The sequence below is a fragment of the Agelaius tricolor genome, unplaced genomic scaffold, assembly GCF_023055355.1.
Source record: "Agelaius tricolor isolate 1412-34295 unplaced genomic scaffold, bAgeTri1.0.p SCAF_3, whole genome shotgun sequence".
Classification (NCBI taxonomy): Eukaryota; Metazoa; Chordata; class Aves; order Passeriformes; family Icteridae; genus Agelaius; species Agelaius tricolor.
The window spans coordinates 17,116,941-17,132,922 of record NW_027269263.1 but is presented as its reverse complement, the minus strand read 5'-3'; the positions used below and the strand labels follow the sequence as shown (position 1 = coordinate 17,132,922).

General features: G+C 47.9%; 1 protein-coding gene across 3 annotated transcripts in view; it reads right to left on the bottom strand.

Moving 5' to 3' along the window:
• Positions 1-14,623, bottom strand: part of ABTB3 (ankyrin repeat and BTB domain containing 3) — a 175,181-nt gene extending 160,558 nt beyond the window's left edge. The window contains exon 1 of one of the 3 annotated variants that reach the window (XM_071422723.1): positions 13,400-14,623. In XM_071422723.1, the coding sequence (XP_071278824.1) occupies positions 13,400-14,357 (958 nt within the window). In that variant the 5' untranslated portion in view covers positions 14,358-14,623. The remainder of the gene's footprint in view (positions 1-13,399) is intronic. The other 2 variants (XM_071422725.1, XM_071422722.1) reach the window with 2 other exon arrangements.
• Positions 14,624-15,982: the final 1,359 nt, after the last annotated feature.

Sequence of the window (15,982 nt, the reverse complement as noted above, 5' to 3'; positions counted from 1 at the left end):
GTACAAAACCAGCCAGAGCTTTGCCTGCCAAAGATACCAGGATCCTTGGCGGTGCCTATAACCCACCCTGTCAGGAGCCAGAGCTGTAGTTCCTGTAAGCCTCTGTCTTCTGTACATGACACAAGCATGACTCTTCAGGGAGTTTACAAGAAATATGAATGAGCACAAGCAGACCCATTTATCAAAATCCTTGGAAAATGGGAAGTTGCATTTCTTACCTCATTTCTAAGAAAATGAGTTTTACACGGTGGCACATGCCTACCTGTTCCTCCACCATCCCCCAACAACCTTCCAGCTCAGAGGCAGATTTCCACTCCCTCTGGACAACAACTACAGTGCTGTAGATGGCCACTGACAACTCCAAGTGTTATGGAAACTAGAGATTTAGGAGAGATTACATCATTTTCCCCCATGGAAGGGAAGGCTGGCAGCAAGCTGAACTTTTGTCAGGCATTGGAGAAGCAATACAGGACTGTGTTGAATGACACAAAGATAGAAACAGCATTCATCAACCCAAACGTGTAGCCAATCACCTCTGGGTTGTGGCCACAATTGAATAGAATATGGAGACCACTCACCGTCTGAGCAGTCCATCCTGATACGGGGTCTGAGCAGCCCACCCTGCCTCACAGCTTGCTCAGCCTTTCCCCAGGGTCTCCTCCCCACACCATGCCTATGTATCACCAAAGGGGCCACCAGCTGCTTTTCTCAGTGAGATCAAACCTTTCCTGAGGGTACAGCACTCAGCCAAGCACCACCAGCCTCTCAGATAAATCCATCAGTAATGTCAGAAAGATGACAGACCTCCACCTAGACTTCACTCCTGTTTTCCACAATCCCGTGGGGAAACACATGCAGGCAAAACCTTGAAGTCAACAGCCCCTCCATGGCACTTTTCCCCCAAGTCAGTCCCCACAGGTGTCACAAAATATGGGTGTAAGAAAGCAGAGCAGCAGCCTCTAGCACACCACTACATGATGAACATGGAAACCCACTCCCACCATGAGACACGTATTTTTATTTTTCTGTGGATAATCACAAAAGAGTAAGGACAAACTCCTTGGATAGAGAAAGTTGAGCTCAAATGCCCTACATCCAATTTTAACAGAAATTGTTTGCAGCACTTAATTGCAAGAAAGCCACAATTAATTGTGCTACAGTATCAGTAAACACACTGGTCACATCATTAGAGCCCATTATTTTTCCCTCCAAGAAATTACATTACTACATTATTGATGCAACAATCCAGTGTAATGAAGTGGTGCTTTGCATCCTTTTTTCTGCTTTACACTAAGTTCACAGAGCTATAGCCCCAATACCAAATTTAGTAAGGGTTCTTTTGGTTGCTTTTTTTTTTTCCAGTAGGTCAAAAATTCCAGTCAACAACCTAAAAACAGCTGCAGAAGTAGTTAAAACACCTGTCCCTAATCAACTGCAAAGGCTTGGGTTTCTATTTGATACAACTCAAAATTACAGCTATTTTTCTAAATACTCTGCTTCAACAGTGAATATTTTTACCTCATATTTTTACTTGGACAGACTATTTTCAGAAAGGCATTCAAGAGAGATTATGCCAGAAAGCAGTAAAATAGCAAGCAAGCTGCTTATGTAAATACTGAACTTCTTTGAACTTAAGGGGAAAGAAAAGGAGCAGTATCCAGAAGGTCAGCACTCCTAATGAAGAGAGCACATATGAAACACAGGGAAGGAAAAGTTGCCCATGCCAAAATGGCAAAAGAAAACCTAGAGAAGTGATCATGAAAGAAGCTCAGAACAGTAGAACACTCAGTCCTGAAGCTCTTACTCATTCACAGGGTTACTAAAAGCAATAAAGGTTATTCCTGTCATACTGCAGGAAGGAGCCTCAGTTTGCAGTGCCCATCAGGAGAGCATGGCTCTGCAGCACAAAGGGCAGCAACACCCACATTGCACATCTTGTGCAATGCCCACAAAGGCTGTCCAAGCAAAGCTTTGGCTAAAACACAAACCAGTACTTCCTCTGCAATTATTAATATAGGATTAATATAATCTTTAGAAATAGTCTCCATGTGCATAACCCCAGCACGTTGTTTCCCAGCCACTCCTTTGCAATTATACAGTTCCACAAACCCCTGCTATGCTGGGAAAAGGAGAGGGCTCTTTAGAGTAACTTTAAATTCACTCTTTCAGTCTTGCATCTTGGCTCCCCACAAAAAATTCAGCAGTTGCTCAAGTTCCCACTTTGCCACTCAGTCCCTTGCATGGTGCAATCACAGAATCCCCAGGTGCCTTCTTTCTGGACCAAATAACACCACTGTGGTTGACTATCACTGTACAGAAACAGTCCCTGTGGGCCTCCCACCCCCCTAATTTCATTATCTTTTCTGCTGTTTGTTCTGTTCTTTCTCTTTTTAGAAATCAGGCTATGAAACTGAACTAATTACTTCAGGCTCAGAGGATGTTTTATGTGGTGTGCTGAATTGTTTTAATTTTTGCTTTTGCCATGGCCAACATTTGTGTTTAAATATCAACAACTTTTTGTGCATATCAGTGCAATGCCAACAGCACTGCAAACCTCTAAAGGAAGAAGGAACAGAACTCACCCCAATGATGCTTCTCAAGTCACAGTCAAGGGGAGAAGTAAACTAACAAGTCCTCATTTCCTTAACATGTTTTCCCTCTAAGTGCTGTCCTTGCCCCAAAGAGGAGGTTTCCCAGGGACTCACCCAACTCAGACCTTACCAGACCAGAAAATGAGTAAATCCCAATGCTAAAGACCCCAGTGTCTGCACTCCACCCTCTCACTCCAGACAGGAATGTCTTACCAGCACTGTCAGAAGTATGCAACACAGATTGCACAAGCAGTCAATGCTACAGGTTTAAATCTGCTCAGCAGCCAGCTTTGTAGCCAGTTTTGCAGTTGGGATGTGTCTGCACTGTTTGCATGAGAAGGACCTACTAAGCAGGCAGCAGCAGCCTGGCTCCAGGTAAACTTCCAGGGAGTCTCAAAACATAGCCCTAGGTTGGGCAAAGTGGAGCCATCTGATCTCAGGCTGACAAAGGTGGCGGACAGGGTCCCATCCAGAGGAAAACCTTGCCTTGCCTCCTCAGTCAGTGAAAGAAGTCACCTGCAATAGTGGCTGACACCTGAGCATCCAGCCCCAAATATCAGAAAACACTTTGTGACTCACCAGCTCCTGCCTCACACAGCCTGTAATCAGAACATCGCCAGCCCTGATAAAGCAGTGTTCTCCCACCCATCTGATAACTCCAGTTCCTCCACAACCTCAAGGTCCATCTCGTGCCTTTCTTTCCCCATGACATCCCTGGTCAGAGGAGGCAGAGGCAGCAGACATCAGCATCCCCATCTGCTCTGGTGGCTTGAGGGCTCTCATCACCACGGGTCTCCTTATAAAACCTGCCAATTATCCCACGCATAGGCAGTTTCTGTGTGCTGAGAAGAGGTGACAGCCCATATATCCTTCCTGAAGATCATTTAGACTATCTGTACACTTAAGAAGGAATGAATTTTGGCTAGGGTGTTTTTCTCTTGTATTTAATCTTGCTTTAGAAGCATTCAGCCACCACAGTCTAACCACTGATGCGTGTCAGACAGACAGCGTCACCAACTTACTTATCTTGGCTCCCAGCATTCTGCTGCAAGAACATTGCTGCCTAAGCTCATCCTTTGCATTACACTGGTGTTTATGCCATTCCTACATTTAAACCTGTGGAATATTTCAAACTACTCCTCCTTGTCTTACCCATCCTCTACCAAACATGCTCTTTAAGATGGAAGCAAGGCATCATATGCATTCCCACAGGCAGGTATTTTCCATTAAAAAGACTCTGCACCTTCCTGCTGTCTGTCCCTGCACTCAGACAGCTTGCAAAACTGCTGTCATTCTCCAGAAACAGTTGATGCACAAGGCAATTCTTTTCTGAGCGTACTGGTATAATGAAGAACTAGTTAATAGGTAAAGCGCAACAGCAAAGTAACAGCAGGTCCTAACTACTGAGGCACAGCTATGCTTGGGGTGGGGGTTTTTTCCAGGTTAGAAAAATTGCGTATTTTGAAACTCCTGCTCCCCCTTACTGAGAGCATACCAGATAATTAAACTGAACCTCTTATTTTTAAAATCTAATTTACTTTTGAAAACCTACGCTGCTGGACTATTTTTAGCATTTTTCTTATATGGGCCAGTGGAAATAGGCTAGAGCCAGGTAGCACAAGGCCTCACAGGCTGTGCAATCTTCAAGCTGAACACCATTAATCAGTGAAACAATGCAAAAAAAAATCCTTTCAAATTAGGAATAACTATCTGCAGTGAGGTTACTCATTGATACTCATCTTCAGTTTTGGAAAAGCTTATCTTAAGCAAAACTAAGCCTGGGCCTACAGCTTTGACTCAGGAGTTTAATTCTTAATTCTGTAATTTGTGACCAAATGCAAGAGCTGATATTGGTGTTTGACAGGCTGTCCTTACCACCAAAATCAGTGGGAATGTTGCCCAAACAAGGACTACAGGACTGGGTTTAGCACTACCTTTGGAACAGCTTGACTCACACAGCACCCCACACAAGACATGCACTAGAGAAGTTAAATAACACAAGTAGCACAGGGATACTTTTTCTGAAGTACTGAGTTCTGTGACCCTTATTTTATAAGCCCCTAGAGAAATAACAGCATCAGAGGTACCTGCATCTAGCCCCTAGCAGCTGTCTCTGCTATATAAAAACCCAGAGCAAAATGATATAGCTACTCAGATGTACAGTGAATGATTTAGTGAAATCAATTTCTGTGATATGCTGGCATGAAAAGACATGCCCATGTAGTACACCAAAAATAATTTAAAAAAAAATCTTAGTATTCTCCACAAAGAAAGCATCTCAGTGGATAACCAAAATGACTATGACCTCTGAAATCTCTCTTATTTCTGCTGGCAGCACTTCCCACCAAAGGTCTGGGAGTCCAGCATCCATCCCCAGGCATCCGGCCCACCTCCCCAGTGGCAGCCTGCCTTGCTGCCAGCCACATTCACTTCTTAGAGGTGACAGAGAACTCAAGGTGCTTCATCTGGGGTAAAGAACCTGCAGTCTGGGGAGTACATATGGCCCACAGCATCACAACCTCTGTTTTTCCAAATCCCTGCTGGGTAACATTCCAGAGAGAGCCTTGCAAGACTTGCTTAGCTCTTTGCAAGAAAAAGCCAGCCTTCCCTGACTAGCGACTTAATCACGGCCAAACACAACACAGGAGAAGGCACTACAGCCCAACAGTGTTTATCCAAAACTACCACAGGGCCAGAGAAACTGCAAAACACTGCAGGATGCAAAGTTTCCTTCAATTATTTAATTGCCTCAAAAATGCAAATACATTCAACATACCTCTGCTGCAACCCCAGCCCTGCTCACTTCCCCCACCTGGGAGCAATATTTCATAGCAGTGCAATTTAAAAACAGGGTGGTTTTAAGAATTTTAAAGCCTCAGACTCTTGCAGGTCCAGGTGCTACTCCACAGCACTTGAGGACAGAAATCTGGTCCCTGAAAAGGCCTCTTCTCTAATCTTTTCAGGGGTTCCTGTTCTCCTGCTCATTCACCAGCCTGTCCTAAGACCTTTATGGCTGTGTGAAGTCCGTGTGCTGTTCACATGAGCAAGGTCTATGCACATAAGATCTCTGGAAAAGCCACGTAAGGCTGTTAATTTGCTGACCCAGAAGTATTACCAGTCCCTCACGGCTCAGCTGCAACGCCTTCGTGTGCTCCTATCTCCTGGCAAGCATCCCACCACCTCCCACACATCCTGCAGCACTGATCCCTCCCTGCACTTTCACTTTCAGCTGCCTTAAACCCCCACAGAAAGCTTTACTTGACTCCTGTGCTTCCATGTATCATTCACAAGATCGCAGTACCAACATCTGAAGCACCATGGCAGGAAGAGCCCAGTCCCCAAGGGCCAGCCAAGTTCCCACCAAGCACCAACATCAGGCAGCCACACAGGGATTTACACTGCCCACAGGGGTTTACACCAGGTCTAACACCATGCTTTTAAGTGGCCTGGAACCAACTGGGATGAACAAGTCCTTCTTCCCTTATCCACCTCTGTCAGCTAAATTCATCAGGCACACAATCAGCTGTCCTGAGGTCTCTTGGTACAGGGTGTCTAATTTTTGTCCTGTTCCTTATTAATCCAGTATTGTTTAAACCAAATCAAAAACAATTTCTTTTCCTTATCAGTAATGAGCCAAGAGAATCTCTGTGGGAATCTTTGAGTCTCTTGAGCGCCTTTTCAGCCTCCAAGCTGGTCCACATATTTACCACTGGATACCCTCTCACCATACTATAAAATCTCTTGGGTTGTTTTTAGGAACAATTACACCAAAAAAGGGTACTGTGTTTCCTATGAACTCAGCCTAGGAACCAAGGAAGAGGATAAAATACCATCAAGATGACAGGGACCTCTTCAGTGGAGCTCAAGAAAATGGTCATGTCCCACAAACCATGCTGTAGAACTTTCTCCTTACCCACAAACTGCCAGAGTAAGGAAGTGTGATGATGCAAGATCATCAGCACATCAGATTAAATTTAAGTAAATGAGACAAGCCTCAGCAAGGTGTCAGCGTGCCTGTGCCCCATCCATGCTGCTGAACTGATCCACACCAACAGTGGCTCCTTCTTTGGCTGCTCCCAGGAACATGCCTTTCACTCCTGCTGTCAGAACAAGCCAAGAGCTGCCTTCTCAGTGACTCATTTCACCTGATCAGTGCCCTCCTCTCTTCTGTTTTTACAAGACAGAAATGCAGCCCTATGGAAAGCAAAAGGAGTGACTTGACATCAGGTTTTATTTCTTCACATCTTTAGGATAACTATGTTACCTTCTGGGAAAATGGGAAGCCCATGCACTGCCAGACAAATGTGGCCACTGATTGAAACTCTTTGTTGTAGGAAACTCCTGAAAGCAAGGGCAGACCAAGAACCAACCACATGTGACCATTTAACTGGCACAGTCCTTCACAATGCCTGTGGTTTTTTCAGGCTGTCTAACTGAACACTTCTGGCAAAGTAACGAGAGGGTATTAAGCTGGCCATGCAAGCTCTGGGGTAATTTTCACTTCCTGTCTTTTGAAATCTTTAAAATGCTTATCAGGTACATAACAACTGCAATTACAGATTTCTGCAGAGATGGTGCAGTATGTTGCTTTTGGTCAACAAGTAAACAAGGACAAGAGCAAAAAAAGAAAATAGTCCCTACTTAATTTTTATGCCTTGCTAAAGCCTCCTATATACTGGGCAAAGGAAAACAGCCTGCAGACAGAGCCATGGGCAGGACTGCTGGCACAAAGGAACTGGCAGGAAGGCATCACTGCCAGAGCTGGACATGATGACCCAGTCTGGGAAACTGAGGCAGCAGGAATCTTGAAAGTGGGAGGAGACAGGGAAAGTGAAGAGGCACTGATGTGATTTATCATCCACCAAGCATCCACTTCAGCCCCCACGAATACATAGAATGCCACCCTGCTCAGGGACATGAACAGTGGCAGTGCTGCTGCTCATCACACTCACTGCAAGAAAACACAGCCTGGCGATAAACTCCCTCATCCATCCCCTCCTTGCTTTTCCTGTACATCCTTTGCTGGGCCAGCAACAGAAGTCTTTTGCATGAAAGCTCCTAATTTCAGCAAACCACCTGAAAGGAGCCCCTTCCCCCTCTTTCTGCACTACACATTGGCCAGAAGATGTTATTCCCAGCAGAGGACTTCATTCCCAACACCCACATGCTACAGGAAACAGTTCTCTCCACCTCTGGTGTCATCTCAGAGTGGGGCTTTCTTCTTTCACATCTGCATTAGAGGAAAGGTGAGGAAAAGACCATAAAGTTTTTTGCCTAACTTCTGAGATAGGAGAACTCAACCCCTAACCAGGCAGGGGAGAAAGGTTTCAGGCTGTAGATGTTCCCAGCCACTGCACTACCAGGTATTTACTCTGGACAATGTGGAAGGTTTGTGACTGACAACTGCTTGGTATGACACACACTGCAGAAACACCAACACACTAAGAGTGGTGTCTTTTTCATTTTTATTAACTTTGAGCAGTGGAAGAGAGAGCATTAGCAGGAGCACTAGGAAAAGGCACAGAGTTGTCCCTAATGTTCACCTGCACCTTATGTCATCAGCTCACAGGATGGCTGAAAAACTACATGAAGCTTGTCAGCACTCAGCAAAAAAGCCAGGAACCCAATATACTGCTAAAACAATACTGTTATTCCCCTAACATGCTCCTTGTGTACACAATCACATTTCCAATCATCATTCCAAAGCCTCATTTACATCAGAAACTAAGTAATGTAGATGCAGCCTGAAAACTCCCTAGCGTGGCCAAGGCTATAAATGCTATTAAGGTACTTTCCAACATGACAAAAAGAATAATCATATTGGCAAACATAAGCTTTATGATTATCCTGGGTGCCTCCAGTATAACCAATTCTGGGATTTTTTTAAGTTTTTTTTTATGTTAGACTCATAACTGAAACGAATTACATGAATCAAAACATCCAGAGGGGAAACAAACCTTCATCATCCAGTGAGTCAAACCCTCACTTCCCAATGGGTCTCTATTTCCCAGTCCTACCATTGCTCCCTTTTCAAGGTGTCCTCTCAAGGCAACAGAGGCTTTCAAGAAGCACAGACACACTGATGATCCTTCTGTTCCACTCCGGCCAACACCAAGGGTCAAAGCAACCCACCCTTCACTACAGAGAAGGAGCATGGTTTCTGCACTGCCATCCCAGTTCCCACCAGCATCACTAGCCACAAACCACAAACAGGCAAAACCTTCTGCCCTTTGGGGATTTCTCCCCCTCTCACCACACCTGGAATGGAGAGGAGACAAATTCACAACTTGTTCAAAGATGGTGTGGAAGTTTGCTTGGGAGACTGTCAGGTAAGAGAAACAAGCAAAACTACAGATCATTTGTTGCACCACCACTCATGTTAACCTCAAGTGCCCTGGAATAGATGGAAAAACAAACAGCAAAGACCTCTAAGTATAATATACTGGCACATATAAGAAACTTCAACTATATTCCTTTTTTTAAGTAGCAAAATAATACAACGGAAACATAATGGCGGTGGAGGGGGAAGGATATTCTTGGAATTATAGTTTAAAATAAGGCCAAAAAATAGCATAAAATTCCATTTTGTGTCCAAATATTCCCTATCATCTTAGCCGAAATAAGTTTCAGATTGATTTTTGCACTGCCCCTAAGGCCATAATGGCATCCTGAATGGTTCAATTACAGCAAAAAGCAGAGAAGTAACAGATAACAGTATGCTTGCCAGTAAAAGGAGGGTATGGTCTCTGTGTGCACACATGTATGTATACATATGAATCAAAATTGAAAAGAATTTATTGATTTGGTTAAGCTTTGCTAATATATTGGTACTGCTCATCTGCTCAGAGTCCCCCTAGTTCACCTGAATTAGGAGAAGAGGCTGAGGTTACACTGAGGTTAGCTGACACGTGTCAGCCAAGCCTGACCTAATCCTGGGTTTCTAACTAGTTTGATCTTCTTCTCTAAATAATATTAAGAAGAGGAAGGAACCACAGGGATGTAGCTGGGTTCCACATCACTATTTTTAGAAGCTGTACACAAACAGACAAGGCAGAGTTGTGCATGCTGACTCCTCCACAGAAAACTCCATCCTGTGATCCCCCAGCTCCCCAGCTGAGTACCTCCCACCAAAAGTTCTGTCGCAAAGACATGGAGATCCCCAAAGACTGAAACAGGAAAAACCAATTTTCTTAACTCTGTATTAATTCAAGTGTTTTCTAACGCCATCCCTCCTCCCAGTGAAAGAGGACATCCATAATACCCAGCAGGTGACTTTGAGCTACTTGGACCTACCATGCAAGCTCCCCCGTTAAAACAACCTATATGGATTTACTCCAATGATCTGCACTGGATCCAAGACCTGGGGAAACTTCTCATTCATCTCAAAGCATTTCTCAGATCTGGCATAAAAGTAAGGGTTTGATGAGCAATAAAGAAACTACAATAATATGGCTTAAACCACAGAGGTGCCAGCTTTTACTGCCTTTCATTGAGCACACAGTATTTTTCTCCCCCTGTTCCAAGGGAAATAACACTCCATGCAACTGTTATAGGATGTAAAACGTGCACTGTGCTGTTCAGATGGAGCTCATAATTGAAACATTTAAGCATCAATGAAATCCCAAATGTAAAGTTTTTCATTTTCGTTCAGCCATGAAGTTAAAATTCTGGGGGGGAGGAGTGGAAACTACTATCTCAGAGTGCTTTTAAAGTCTATTTTTTTCTGATATAGTAATCAGAAAGATTACTAAAAAGCTCAGTCAATATACCAGCAGTTGCTGCCATACTCCAGCGGCTTGCTGCTGACGGCATCACCTGCCTTGACATTGCTATCCCTGCCCCGTCCCACACATGAAGTTATCAAGGGGCTTATCAAGGATGGATGGTCTGCTGCCTGCAACACATGACGGAGTGCAACTACCTTCATCCACAGGCTTTTGAGCCTGTAAGAGCAAAAGCAGGCTCCTGTTGGAGAGTGGGGCTCCAATTGAGGCAGCTGTGCAAGCTCAGGCCAAACATTCCCAAAAGGAGCCCAGCAGGCTCAAGAGCCTGTACAAAGAACCAGCTCAAACATCTTTGTCTGAAGGCACATGACCATCATTTATAGGAAGGAGAAGGTTATCTTCCAATACTGCTCTTATTCAGCAGCTTTCAAGATGACCAAGTATGATATCAGGCTATAAAACCTCAGCTGAAACCACTAAACATTCTGCACAACTTATAGGGAAGCCCTCAAAGGCTGGTTTGTGTCTTGCAGATCCTTAGATCACCTTCCCCAACACTCATGTTCACAAACTCTGTTAGAGTCATCTTGGACTGCATCACACACAAACTCATGCACTTTACATACTTGCATCCCATGATCTTCAGGGGTTGCCTGTTTCACAGTCCGGATGAACTTAAGGGTGTTGAATTTCGCCTGGAAATTTCTCAAAGGTTTGACATTTGCCTCCCAGACAGAGGCACCTCTCCCCACAAAAACTTGTCTGCAGATAAGGTACTGCTACAGAGCCTGCTTCTGCACTGCTTTCCATCCCCAGCCTTCACTCAAATCACACTGGCCATGGTACCTCCAGAAAGGACCCCACCACTGCTTCTTGTCCACACCTGCTGGACCAAATCCACGGATTCCAGTGCTTGTGTGGTCATGTGCAACCCAGCTGGGAAATGACACTCCAACTTACAGAACCTCAAGAGTACAAGACCTGTCTATTCTCCTGGACAGGTGCAAAGACATGTGAGAAGTCTGCTACCTGTTCAGTTGTGCTATCATGATGTTTCAAGTACTGAGGATGGAGGAGGATGAACTTGTGGTTAGGCCACTAAACAGAGATGCAGCTTCCAGCAATCCAAGCCTTCTGCTACAGATGGCCCCAACAGTTTCAAGCTGGTCAAATAATCTCTCACACCAGACTTCCCCACCTGTTTTAAGTGCCTGAAAAGGAAACATTTGCAACCAAACATGGAGCACTCAAGACATCAAAATGGTGAGGACTATATAAACAGATACATAGCTCACTTGTGAAGAAACAGACTGTGTTTAATGGTTTATAATGCCTGGTTTAGTTACCTTGAAAGTACTTAAGAGCAGGCAACACACCCTTGGATTAAAACTAAATAAACATTTACAGCAGTAAAAAATGGCTTTTACTGTAGGGAAGCCTGGCTCTTGCACCTGTAATTCTAAATATATTTAACAGGATGCCAAACTATGTATTATAAGAGGCTAAAAAGCAAAACAACATTATAGATATTTGCATAGAAAGCAGGTAGGCATAGGGAGAGAGGCAAAACAAAATGGATAACTTGCTATGGTCTGATTCAAACATCTTAGAAAAATGCTATTTTCTCAACTCAGGACTGAGCAACCAAGGAGATTTGTGGCAGCTAAAACTACAAAAAAAATGGAGATGAAAATTAGGTTTTGTGTCCCTAGAAGGGAGATAAATGAGGGTCAGAATGAAGTTCATTTAAATCCACTGAGCTGATACAGAGGGAGTTAGAGAGAGCCGCAAAACAAAATGAAAGGCTCAGTAGGAGCCTGCACAGCCAGTGCTGCAATGTCAGAAACACAACACAGTGCCATCTGAAACCTACAAGCACCATAGCAGGACTCAAGGAAAAAAACAACGGTGGCACTCCTGGGGAAGCCATGCCTGCCTGCACCAGCGCTGGAATAACACACCTGGGTCCTGCAACACAAGCCCCCAGGGTCAGACGCATTTTAAGGGGTGGTTCAGCAAAGCCTCTGGGGAGAACATCCACTGCTGGAGTAAAACCACCAGAGGAATAGAACTAAGCAACATCTATTTACAGCAGAGAGGAATATCTGCTCCTTTCTTTCGCTCCCACTCGGCATTCTCCTTTGGGTCTCTTACGGGATAGAAGGTGCCTTAAGACAATAGATAATTAGCTGTAATGCATCCTCTGTGGCTTTAACAACTTAACAAGGCTTATCTGGAGACGTGATCTAGGCTTCCAGTTACCCTTGTTCTCCCAGTTCCCTTCCTCTTCCACACCCCTCCCCCCCCCAAATATTTGCATTTCAGCGTGACAGGTATTTTGACTTTAAGCTTAATAAAAGTGTTTGCATGTGTCTGTGCACGCTTAGGAGAAGCTATGAAAAAAACCACCCTATTTTAACTCTGCCTCCCTGAAACACTGAAACACGTCTCGTTCCATTTCACTTCCTTCACAAACAGAGGGAGCTGAAATAAGGAACATGAACTTTGGAATGCCACTCTACCGAAGGACAACTTATTAAAAACATTAGATTCATCGTTTAAAAAACGAAGGGAAAAAATGCTCAGGAAGTTGATGCATCACGGTGTTGCATTTGTGTCAAGCTCTGAGTAAACATGCAGCAACATGAATGAAATCTGTCCAGAAAGACTGCATTTCAGCGCCAACCACGCAATCGCTGGCCAAACCACTGCATATGTAACAAAAGTTTGATCTCGCCTGCAAGCGCTCAGCTGCGCTTCTGCCATTTCCTGTGGAAAACTGAAGCTCTGAACCACTGTCTCTCAGCCAGCCCTCGCCGACACCCAGCCAGCTGCCCCTGAATTCACGCCCATCACGCCGCGGCAAAGCCGTGCGGGGGATGCTCGGCAGCTCCCCTCCAGCCCTCCCCGGGCCCGGCACCGCCGTGCAGGGGCAGCCGCGCCGCTGCTCCCTCCCCAGCCCCCGGCCCCAGCGGCAGGTGCGGCGGCGGCGGCGGCCCGCCCAGCGCCCGGGGGGGCGGACGGGGCCCGCCCGCCGCAACAGGTGGTCGGTGGCGCCCGGTCCCGCCCGGCGGCCGCACTTACCGCTGGCATTCTTTCCGCAGATGAGGTGCTGGTAGGGCTGCAGCAAGCCCCAGAGCTCGGGGTCGTTGTTGACCGTCTGCTCCAGCGCCTCCAGGGTGAAGCGGGGCGCCTCGGCGCCCTCCTTCTCCTTCTCGGCCGGGGCGGCGGCGGTGGCCGGGGGGCGGCCGGGCGGCGGGAGCGGGGCGGCGGGACCGGCCAGCACCCGCGCGTGGATGTCGCGGAAGAGGCTCTCGGTGCCGGCGGTGAGGTAGATGGCGGCGTGCTCGTGGATGCGCAGGGCCACGCGGCTGTCCACCATCCAGCGGTAGAACTTGCCCACGGAGAAGGCCAGTCCGCACCGGGCCGACTTACCGCGGCTGAAGCGGTCGCCGCCGCTGCTGCTCATGTAGTAGAGGGAGAGGGCGCCGAGGGCAGCTGCCGTGCAGCGGGCCGCCAGCGTCCAGCCCAGGACGATCTCCATGGCGCTCCGCACCTCGTGCTTAGTGCACTTGGCGAAGCGGAGGCTCAGTCGCTGTGCCTCCCGAGCGATGCGCACCAGCGCCCGGCTCACCAGCGTCGAGAGCCGCGCCGCCGCATCCCGGCTCCCGGGGCTGGCGGCGCCCGGCGCCCGCGGCTCCCGGCGCGGCGGCGGCGGCAGCAGCAGTGCCTCCACCTCCTCCAGGCTCCAGGGGACCTCCTCAAGGTCGGGCAGGAGCCGGGAGCACTGCTGCCCCGCGCAGTCCAGCACCTCGGAGTCTTCCGCTAGGACGGTGTTGACGGTGTCGAAGCTGTTATGCCGACTGTGCATGGAGTCAGTTAGGTGCGGCCAGCAGCTTCCTCCATAGGGGTACGCGGGGTGCGAATCCGAGCAGCACAGCGACAAGTTGGAGGAGCGCACAGAGTCCGCCGCACCACCATACCCGGAGTCCAGCGTCAGGTCTTCCAGCGTCCTCACCGCCGTCTTACCTCTCCGGGCCATCGCCGCACTTCATGCTGCACCCGACGGACCCGGGCGGGGAGCGGCTCACGGGAACGCGGGGGGAGAGAGCAGCGAGCGGGCGCGGCGCGACCCGCCGGCCGATTCGCTTCGCCCGCTCCGCCAGACAGCGAAGCGGCGGAGCTGCCTGCGCTCTGCTCCTGCTGCTGCTGCCGCCGGCCGAGCCCCGCTGCCGGCCCGGCTCCGGCTCCTGCACTGCGCCGCGCCGCCGGCCCGACACCGCACCGCAGCGCAGCGCAGCACCGGCCAGCGGGCGCGGGGGGCGGGGCCATGCAAAGCGCCGCCGTCTCGCAGCCAATGAGGCAGCCAGAGGGCGGAGACATGCAAAGCAGCGCGCCCGGCGGCCAATGGGACGGCGTCCTGCGGCGGCCGCGCCTCCCTTGGCTGGCCCCGCGGGGCCGCTCCGCGCGGCGCGGCGCGGGCCGGGAGGGGGCGCGGCCCGTGCGGAGCCGCCGTGTGCCGCGCCCGCCGGGGCTGCCAGCTCCGCGCAAGGCAGCACCTCTAGGACTGGGACTGCCTGCTGCAAAGCAGATATCTTAATGCGGGTCTGGGCCCGCCGGCAGCCGGGGGAGTGCGGCCATCCGTGTCTTCTGTCCCCGCGACTGGCAACAGCACGGCTCTGCTGCGTGCATCTACGCCGTTCCCCAGGCGTACGAGCTAGAGCCCCGCTCCGGCCCGCACTGGGTTTTCACACCAGCAGTTCCCTGATGTTGCTATAAACAAATGACAGGGAGCGCAAGCACTCACACATCTCATCAGACAGACAAGATGTTTTGAAATCAAGCAGAAACTGCCACGTAAGAATTCCAGCCTTCACTCGAGTCAGGAAGAGCAATTTCCAAATAATTAAAACAAGTACAATAAAACCCTTTGACATTCTTGACGTTAACCCATTAAGTATCGTGAAGGCTTTGACAAGTAAGAATTATACTGGGCATAGGGCACATTTTCTATGCATAGTTAGATGGGTTTTGTGCAAGACAATTTATCCTCGACTAATGTATTTTAATCTCACATTGTAGGCTTTAGCTTTTTTAGGAGTTGCCTGACTAATGTCCCAGGCAACAGAGTGAGAATGTATATGTTTTTGTGCTCTGGTTTTGAAGAAATCTTTCATCCTTTTAAGCATAAAATACTAGCAAATTTCTATCCCTTTAAGGATAAAAGCCTAGCAAACACATTTCTCTATCATGCCAACAGAGGCAGCCAAAATTCTTGGACAGACAAGGCAAGTCATGTAAGAGATTTCCCCATCCAAGCAAGCCTGGCACTCCTTCAACATCAACATAGAGGAAAGGCAGAAGCACAACTACAGGTAGGCTCATTTGTCAGTCAGGCTGGGGAGAATATAACACCACCAAAAAACACCAAGAGGGGGTTGCTTTCCAAACGAAGTCAAGTGCTGGCAAAAACTGCTTTCTCAGCATACTCTTGACCCTTCCACAAGATGCAGTATGGGTTTCCACAGATTTCCCAAACACCACCATATCCTGATAAAAGGTAGAAGAGCTGAGAAGAGGAGCAATCAGAACTTAAGCCTCCGTCACAAGTGAAGTAAGATGCCGAGGCCCATGCTGCTGGCAACAGCCCGTCTCGAGGCTGGCTCA